This window comes from Chinchilla lanigera, unplaced genomic scaffold (assembly GCF_000276665.1).
Source record: "Chinchilla lanigera isolate Chin_1 unplaced genomic scaffold, ChiLan1.0 scaffold00022, whole genome shotgun sequence".
In the NCBI taxonomy this organism is placed as follows: Eukaryota; Metazoa; Chordata; class Mammalia; order Rodentia; family Chinchillidae; genus Chinchilla; species Chinchilla lanigera.
In genome coordinates this window covers 8,817,178-8,826,472 of record NW_004955423.1, presented here as the reverse complement: position 1 = coordinate 8,826,472, position 9,295 = coordinate 8,817,178, and the positions used below count along the sequence as shown (strand labels likewise).

General features: G+C 34.7%; 1 protein-coding gene across 1 annotated transcript in view; it reads right to left on the bottom strand.

The window, feature by feature from the left end:
• The window catches only part of Syde2 (synapse defective 1, Rho GTPase, homolog 2 (C. elegans)), a gene marked incomplete at its 5' end in the record, with an annotated part of 56,812 nt that overhangs the window by 13,455 nt on the left and 34,062 nt on the right, over positions 1–9,295 (bottom strand). Inside the window, 1 exon segment of the mRNA XM_013514551.1 lies at positions 3,426–3,657. Within this exon segment, the coding sequence (XP_013370005.1) occupies positions 3,426–3,657 (232 nt within the window).

The following is a 9,295-nucleotide window of genomic DNA, read 5'->3' as shown; positions in this document are numbered from 1 at the left end:
GTATATACTGAACAAAACTGTTTTGAAATTCTGTATCATTTTTGTTTTTTTAATTCTCTTTAAAATTAAAAAAAAGCCTCTCCTACATATAAAATTGACAATTCGAAATGCAGGCATAGCCAATGGACTATCCATACTATTTTTTTCTTTTGCTCATTTATTGTCTGTTAATAAATATTTCTTTCTATACTTCCCTTCAATAAGATGAAGATAGCATAAATCAGTGACAACATACTAACCTACAATATAAAATGAATGCCTGTTTACTACTGTATAAAATAAACTTATTCTAGTTTTCAAGACTTAGTGATATTCAGAACATTCTTCAGAGGCCAAGTCATATTTCACTTGTACCTTATTAGGATACCTCATAATTGTGTATATGTATGTTTTTGAAATTTGTTTTTAAAATTCCTACCTATTGCATTTTTGTGATGGTTATTATATATCATTATGGATAGCCAAAGGCTTTTAATCTAAAATTTTCCAGAAAATACACGTTAGGTGTTTATTTTATAAACTGACCTTTAATGTCAGTATCAATGTAAAATGTCCCATGTCACTAACTGATGTAACTGCAGAATGGCTGTCACTGCTTATCTTCACTCTCACTTTGCTTTTTTCCTTTTATTCTCTATGCTATTCCTATTCTTTGCTTAACTATCAGGCTTGTTGCTTTCCCAATCAATTAATGGTAGGTACACTGCTAACCTTCAGGTCATTTGATCTGATCCAATCACATATCTTTTGACATGCGTACCTTAATCTTAGTATGTGTGCATTTTCTAATGTTCACCTGCAAAATCCCGATTTTTTTTTCTTTTTTTGTGGTAGTAAGGACTGAACCCAGTGCCTTCACAGCTATCTCCCAACGCTTTTATTTTTTGTTTGAGACAGTCCACACTAAGTTGCCCAGGCTGGACTCAAACTGACAATCCTCCTTCCTTAAACTCCTAGAGCACTTGGATTACAGTGCAGCACCACTGCGCCCAGCTCAGATTTTATTTGTTGTCAACTTCTTAAGATTATTTTTAGCCAAGACTCTATTCAAACACTATTTTTGTATATTTTCCTGGAAAATATTTTAAAAATTAAATCATTATTTTATATTTTGTAAGCTAAAAGTTCAATTTCTGAAAAATCAGGTTATCATACACAAGCTTCATTTCATAACGAACCACGGCTTTACTGTCCCTTGGAGCCAGCAGACCACAGACGGACTTTGCTGAAACCATAAAGTAAACCTCTCCTACTTTAACATTCTATTTTTTTTTGTACAGGGAATCCAACTCAGGACCTTGTGCTTGCCGGGCTGGTGCTGCACCACTGAGCTACAGCCCATGAGAAGACTGTTCTGGTCAAAAGGGAGGTGTGTTTCCCTGACCCCTTGGCAATTTGGCTCCAAAGTTACTTGAAAGAATTTAGGACTTGGTGCAAAATCATCTGAATAAGTATTGGCAGGACGATTTTTACCTTCTAATGTTGATATGCTAGAGCTCTAACTAATTAATTTGAAGACACAATTTTTCAAATAGAAATGTCGAAGCAACTTACCTTCCTACCCCAAATTAAAACAAAACAAAACAAAGTTTAAAAAGTCAAAAAAAAAGCGGGGCGAGAAGGGTTGTGGCTAACTCTATATAACTCTGGAGTAGAAGAAATTTCAAAAAGAAAAATAAGATATGTAGCAAGGAAACTTCCTCCTGAATGCAACGGGCATTCACCAAGTTAACAAGCTATGGCCAGTCTCATCACATCTGTATGTCACCATCATTTTTCTCATGGCTAGAAACCACCACTTTTACTTGATTTTTGCCTTTTCTTAACTCCCATAGCAGGTGATTTAAAGTGTAAAACTATTGTTTCCTCTCATCCTTCTGCCATTTTCTATCCACAAACCCAAAGCCAAGGTGACTGTAACAAAATAATTACATGGTAATAACCCTGATACACAATTAATGACAAAGAACTCAGAAACAAATAGTTAAATTAATGGTATATCCAAGACAGCAAGTTCTCATTTGAGATTATAATAAAATGGCTCCTGTTCCAATTAGTGATGTTTGCTAAAATTAAAGCAGTTCTAGAAAAAGGAAATATACACTTAAAACTGTAACCTGGGAGATCCTTTATGTTGGACCCCAAATAATAGAAATCAGCCCAATTATCTAAAGAGTCTGATTTTGGAGTCTAAAATAATAAACACATTGCAATTCAGATAAATTAGAAATTAGAAATAATTTTTAAGCCTGTATAAAAATTTTAACTTCCCAAATTTAAAAGGTGAAAAATTGTATGCACTTAATTCATTTTTAAAAGTAGATTTATTTTAAAAGACTAGATCAAGCACTCCTTTTACTTTGGTCTTTCCCCCTCATATATATTAATAAAAGAGTAACAACAAACATTTACGTTCTCACTTTGTGCTAAAGTTTTGTTTACTGCCTTAAATGTTTTATCTCAATTGTCACAACCCCAAGGTCAATGCTATCTACAGAGAAACAGACTGAGGGTTGGAGAAGCTACATTTGCTTGAGCCCACCCTGCTGGCAAGTGCCACACACCCGACTTGAATCCAAGCTGACTGCAGGATCCAAGCATTTGTACCACTATATTCTATACTAAGCATCAAAGTACTTTCCTGGGTAGGCCCATGCAGCGTGAGGCTACAGGAGCAGTAGGAACTACCGTTTAATAAAGTTTTGGAACTCAAATATAAGGTCCTTTATAGAAAACCTAATTGAAAACATATTTCTTGTACTCTTGAAACTGTGTAAGAAATACATTAGGAAAATAACTGTTACCCTTTACTGACTGAATAATGGACAGACAAGAGTAACAAAATAAAAAATAACAGCCCGTTTAACCTGGGGTGCTTGAAAATAACCGTAACTACAGATATAAGGAACAAGAATGGATTTTAGGAGAAAAATGAATTCTGCTTCATACTAGTTGAATTAAAAATGAGGTCTATAGCAATACCACTCTGAACACACCCGATCTTGTTTGATCTCGGAAAAATGAGGGTAAACTAAGTACTATGTGCCAAAAGCTGTGTTGAGCACCTTACATATATAATAAGCTTATAATGTCTATAAGCTTATTATTAAATCCGTAAGACAAAAATGATATAAGGCGCTATATTTAGGACCTTGCTCTAAGTCAAACTGTCAACAAATGGCACAACCAAGATTCAGATCCAGATCTGACTGAATCCAAAATGTGTACAGTTATCCTGTCTTCAATATTATTCGCAAAGGCAGAAAATAAAAACGGAAAAATCTAAAAAGCAGGTATGAATTCATGTGAATTCATATGTGAAAAAGCAAAACTGAAAAAAAAGATTTCTTCAATCACATATGGCCCAATTTAATCAGTAATTCAGGCACTCTATCATTAAAGAATATGTCCATAGAACCATTTACCTGGCCAGAGTTGAAGTAAGTAATGAAGAACTTCAATATGTTTCTTAAAATCCAAAGCACTTGCCAGTTCTTCTGAATCAGTAAAGACTCTGTTGTTATAGGTAGAAGTCTCTTGCCTCTGACTTAGTAACACTGGTCCAAAGCACACAGCCAAATTCTGACAGGTCATTTTATTCACTTCATGATAAGAAGCCACCAACTTCAAATGATCCAACAACATCTTTAGGGTCGCCTAAATTAAATTAAATTGCACTTAACATACTCATATACAGACAAACACAAGGGCACAATTCCTGGCAGAAAATAAAGACAGGCATCCTGTCACTTTTAAGATTGTTTCAGTGGTTTGCTTGTAAGTTGGATATTTGGAACCTTGGACGTATTTTCTTATAAAAGGATTACACAGGGTCTAAGTTACATTTTAACAACATAATTTTCCCCATTAAATGGTTGCAAAATACATGCTTTATAAAGTGCTTATGAATGAATTGCAAATTTCAATCACAGTCCCTAGAAAAATGCATTATCAACTCCTCTCTTCCCCCTCTACAGTAACAGCAACAAACTATCTATGATGGACAGAATTCATTTTTCAGTTCAAATAAATGCTACACTTGTTAAGTAGAGGACTATCATACCTAGGAAGCTTTACAATTTTAGAACATGGTCAAGTCCTATAATAATCTAAATTATGAAAGACAGTTTTTAAAGATCAATGTGTTCTTAATATATATTTAAGCAAAGTAAGGAGGAGGTAAAAAACAGTACTGTTAGAAGTGAAAGAAAAAAGATATGAAAGAAAGAAAAGTTTACTTAAAAAGAAGTATATATACATACACACACAAAGATATATATTTCTCAATCCTTCAGGAAACTAGTAAGGAGAGCTGGCTCAAGTGAAATGGTTATTTAATTTTAAGCACTTATAAAAAGAAATGATTTTTTTTAAATAGTAGCATTTGATCAGTCATTTAAGAAATGAATTACAATATTTTCTTCAAAAATTATATTGAAGAAATAACTACCAATTAAAAACTAAAATCTTGGAAATAAGGAAGAAATAAAAATGATAGAATGGCTGAAACTAAAAGAAACAACTGCATTTGATGATTAAAGGTCAGTAATAACCTTGCCAGGAAAAAGTCCAAAAAGAGGAGGTAGGAACTCCGAGTACAACGTGCTGGTTGAATGGTAAATGAGTTACAATTACCTATTATAATAGAATCTCAGAACTGAAATTATACATTTAAATGATGGGAAAATTTTAAGGGTCTTAATATCATACAACCTTTCAAAAGGGACGTTAACAATTACATTTTTTGGCTCATTTAGTAGACAAAAGGATATTTTACTTTAACTTAAATTTCTTTGTCCATTATTGAGATTGAATCTAATATATTTAACAAGGTGAGTGGTATATGTGTGTGATATACGTTATTCACAGTTATCAGATAATAGCCTTGAGAAGTCAAGGTATATGGAGCCCCATTTGTGTTAGGACATATACTGTAAATGAAACAGAGGACCAAATATTATGATTTACATGTTTTACTTATTTTAATTTCAAAATATCAATTGATATCCCATTGTCCCTTTATTCCTTTCCTTTACAACCAAACATTAAAGAATGTTTAAAGGGAACAATGATAAATTATGTCAGTTCCTCTCAATAATATATTACACAGCCATTCCAGAAAGAGGTGAGGAGGGAAGAAAAAGTAGTGGTGGTGGTAGGGGTTCACTTAAGTCTTAAGGCTAAACTATATACATCAAAAGTTATCATATTTAAAAATACTAAAAGGAAATACATCAAAATGTTAATTATATTTCTCTTTGGATATGGTAATTATAATTTTACACTCTCCCACATCTCAATTTTTCCATAACAAACATTTTAATGCTAAGATAATACACTTTAAAAACTTGTAAGAGAATGTCCAGGAGGATGGTGGAATGGTAAACAGCAGAGAAATAGCCTCTCTGATATTTCATACCCAGACGCTGGAATACAGCAATGTGAGAAAGAGGAGGGAAATGGGTCCCTGTGACCCACAAAAGATCTGAAGTAAAGAACTGAAGTCCACCGGGAGAGTAAAGAGAGACTTCAACGAAGAAGGAACTGGCAAGTGGGGTTTTCTCCCTGAGCCCTGACTCACTATATGGCAAAGGTAGCCTAACTTGCACATATACAGTGATTACTGGAGACCCCAGAGGTCTCCATGGACAAATGCACCAGTGGAATGGAGCAGTAGATGCACCAGACTACAATGGCTGGTGAGTTATTTGGATCCAGACAGCCCCCAGGAGAGGCTAGTTGGCCAGTAGCCATCTTGGAGAGAGCAAACTGAGCTCAGAACTCAGAGCAATTTCTGGCTCTATCTAGAGGTTCCCAGCGTCAGGGCGAGGCAGAACTGAGGTCAAGTTAGCAGGAGGTCAAGAAGCTAAGTTCAGACCAGCAGGAGGCACACAGAATGTTAAGGGATGAATAAGTGGGATTCCAACCTCACAGCCAGAAATCACCTGAAGTTCACCGAAACTAAAGTGATTATCCACTACCCCACCATAAATGGCTGGTGAGTTATCTGACCTAACCCTGGCTTGCTGGGATTCATAAACACAGATCTGGGCTCTGTCCGTCCAATTTGTCTACAGTGACAACAAAGTCACACCTTCACATGGACATTTTTTTTCTTTTATTTTCTTTGTTTTGTTTCTTTCTTTATTTTCTTGTTTTGGAGGCAGGGTCTCATTATTTAGTTCAGGCTGGCCTTAAACTCACTATGCAATCCTCCTGCCCCAGCCTCTCAAATGCTAAGGCATGTACCCAGCTCTTTTTCTTAATTATTTGCTCTTGTTTTCATATGAGTGTGAACACTGCTTCTAGTTTTGTTGTTGTTGTTGTTCTGTTCTGTTCCTGTTTATACTTCTTCCTTCTCACTATCTATCCCTCCTGTATGCTTCATCAGTTTCCCAAAGATTGCATAATCTTTCTTTGTCCTCCAGCCTTGCTTCAAATCTCATCCTCTCCTTCTATTTCTCTACTTCTGCCCTCAGTCCCTCATATTTTCTCCCTTATGGTAAAACTGCCACATTGAGGGAATGTCTACTGTATACAATTTTCTGGTTTGTTTTAGATTTTGTTATAGAACCACAAATATAGTTCATATGGTTCAAGGCATCAAATCAATAGTTACCACAGTTTATCATTTTCTAGGCTGTGTTTGATGCTATTGTTATGGCTAACTGTACTACTTTAGCCAAGGCGACATGATTATTCTAATCAGTTTTTGTTCCTGATATGCCAAGACTGAGATTGCCTAAAGGTCATAAACAACATTATTGGCCAATACCAAAGAACCAGGAGCTAGGCCAAATAGGGAGCAACTTCTCATCCCCAATAAATTGAAGGGGAAGGATATTACATCAGACTCAAAACCCAAACCCCAGATATATCTGGAAGACATTTCTGAGGAGTAGCCATTTTCTAACAGTTCTAAATACTACCAATAAAGCCACTCAACCCGGTAATTGAACTAAAAAAGAAAAAAATGAGAAGACACTTAAGCTCTTCACCAAAGACAAATCAAGGGGGCAATGAGGTAAAACACTTCAAAAGCCACCCACCTGGACTCTCTGAAGTGGTAAGAGCAGAAGTAACAAAGCAGATGAATGAGGCTCTAGAAAAAAATCAAATCAGAAATAATTTCTCCAATAAATAGAAAGATGGTGATCATGACAGATTTGGTTAGTGAATCTAGAGCAGATACAGATTTTAAAAAACAGAGGAGCTTAGGAAAATCACAAAAAACATGAATGGAAAAAAAAGGAATCCATGAAATAGATTCAAATAGATATCCAGGAGGTTAAAAATTCCACTGAAAGTATACAAACCAGAATGAGTTAATGTGAGAACAGAATCTCAGATATAAAAGACAGAATTGGATTAGCAATCATGAAAAGAAAGATTTCTTAAAAATAACAAAGGACCAAAAAAAAAAATCAATCCAAAGGTTGACAGATGATCCAAAGAGGAATAACAAGACTGAACGAAGTCAATGAAAAAGCAGATTGTACAAACATTAAAAAAAAAAACAAACCTGTAAACAAAAGGAATGGCAGAAAATTTCCCAAGCATGGAGAAAGAATCTGACATACAGTAGCTAAGGCAGATAGAACTCCCATTAGCCATGATCAAAAAATCTATACCAAGACATATAATAGTCAAAATTCCAGAACACAAGAACCGAACATTAAAAGCTATTAGAGAAAAGAAGCAAATCATCTATAAATGAAAGCCCCTCATAATCACAGCAGACTTCTCAACACAAACCCTCAAGTCATGGAGAGTTGGAGTGAAATATTTCAAGTCCTAACAGAAAACAACATCCAACCCAGACTGGTATACCCCACAAAACTATCTCTCAAAATTGATGGAGAAATAAGGTACTTCCACAAGAAAGAACACCAGAAGAAATTCATGAGCACAAACCGGCACTCCAAAATGTTCTGAAGGACATTCTAGAAATAGATAACAAGGCCTAGTATTCCATGAACCCCAACAGAATGAATTCACCAAGCAAGGCAAACAAGTAAACAGAGCAAAATAAAAAAAAGAACCAACGACAGGAAAATAATATGACAAGGATAAATAAATATATATCACTTATAACCATCAATGTAAATAGTCTCAATTCACAAATTAACAGAGATAGACTGTAAGAATGGATCAACAACCAAGACCCAACAATATGCTGCATACAACAAATACATTTAATTCAAAAAGAAATTCCTAAGTTGAAATTCAAGAATGGAAAACAATACTCCATATATCAGGAACTCCAAAAAAGAGCAGGGGTAGCTATTCTATTTGCTAATAATTTCTCAGATAAATAGAAAGATGGTGATCATGACAGATTTGGTTAGTGAATCTAGAGCAGATACAAATTTTAAAAAACAGAGGAGCTTAGGAAAATCACAAAAAACATGAATGGAAAAAAATGGGAAAAAAAGGAACCCATGAAAAAAAAAGGAATCCATGAAATAGATCCACGAAAGCAGACAAAGTGGATTTCAAGCCAAAACTGATTATGATAGACAAAGAAGGTCACTACATCCTGGAAAAGGGAATAATCCAAGAAGAGATAACCATCACATATTACCAAATGCCAGCATATCCAACTATATAAAACAAATATAGATATATAAAACAAATATATAAAATATAATCAAATAAGCACTAAATATAATTGTAATGGAAGACCTTAATATGCCACTGTCACAAATACACAAACTAGACAACAAAATCAAATAAGAAATATTAGAACTGAACAAAACTTTTGAACAAATGGGCTTAGTAGATGTATTCAGAGTGTTCCACCCCACATCAGAATACACGTTCTTCTCTGATGCACTCTGGATGTTCTCCAAACTAGACCACATACTATCTCACAGAACATACTTAAGTAACTGCAAAGAAACTGAAATTATCCCATGTGTATTTTCAGTTAACAGTGCAATGAAACTAGAAATCAAAGGCAAAAAACCCCACAAGAACTTTATAAACACATGGAAATTAAGTAACACCTTCCTGCACAACCAATGGGTCACAGATAAAATTAAAAAAGAAATCAGACAGTTTCTACAATTAAACAATAACACCAATAAAACATACCAGAACTTACAGAACACAATGAAAGCAGTCCTAAGAGGGAAATTTATAGCAGTGAATATCCGTATCAGGAAAACAGAGCAAGCTCAAATAAACAACTTAATGTTGAACCTCAAGCTTCTACAAAAAGAAGAGCAAGTCACGCCCAAAGCTCATAGGAGGGAAGAAATTATAAAGATCAGAGCAGAAATTGATGCAATGG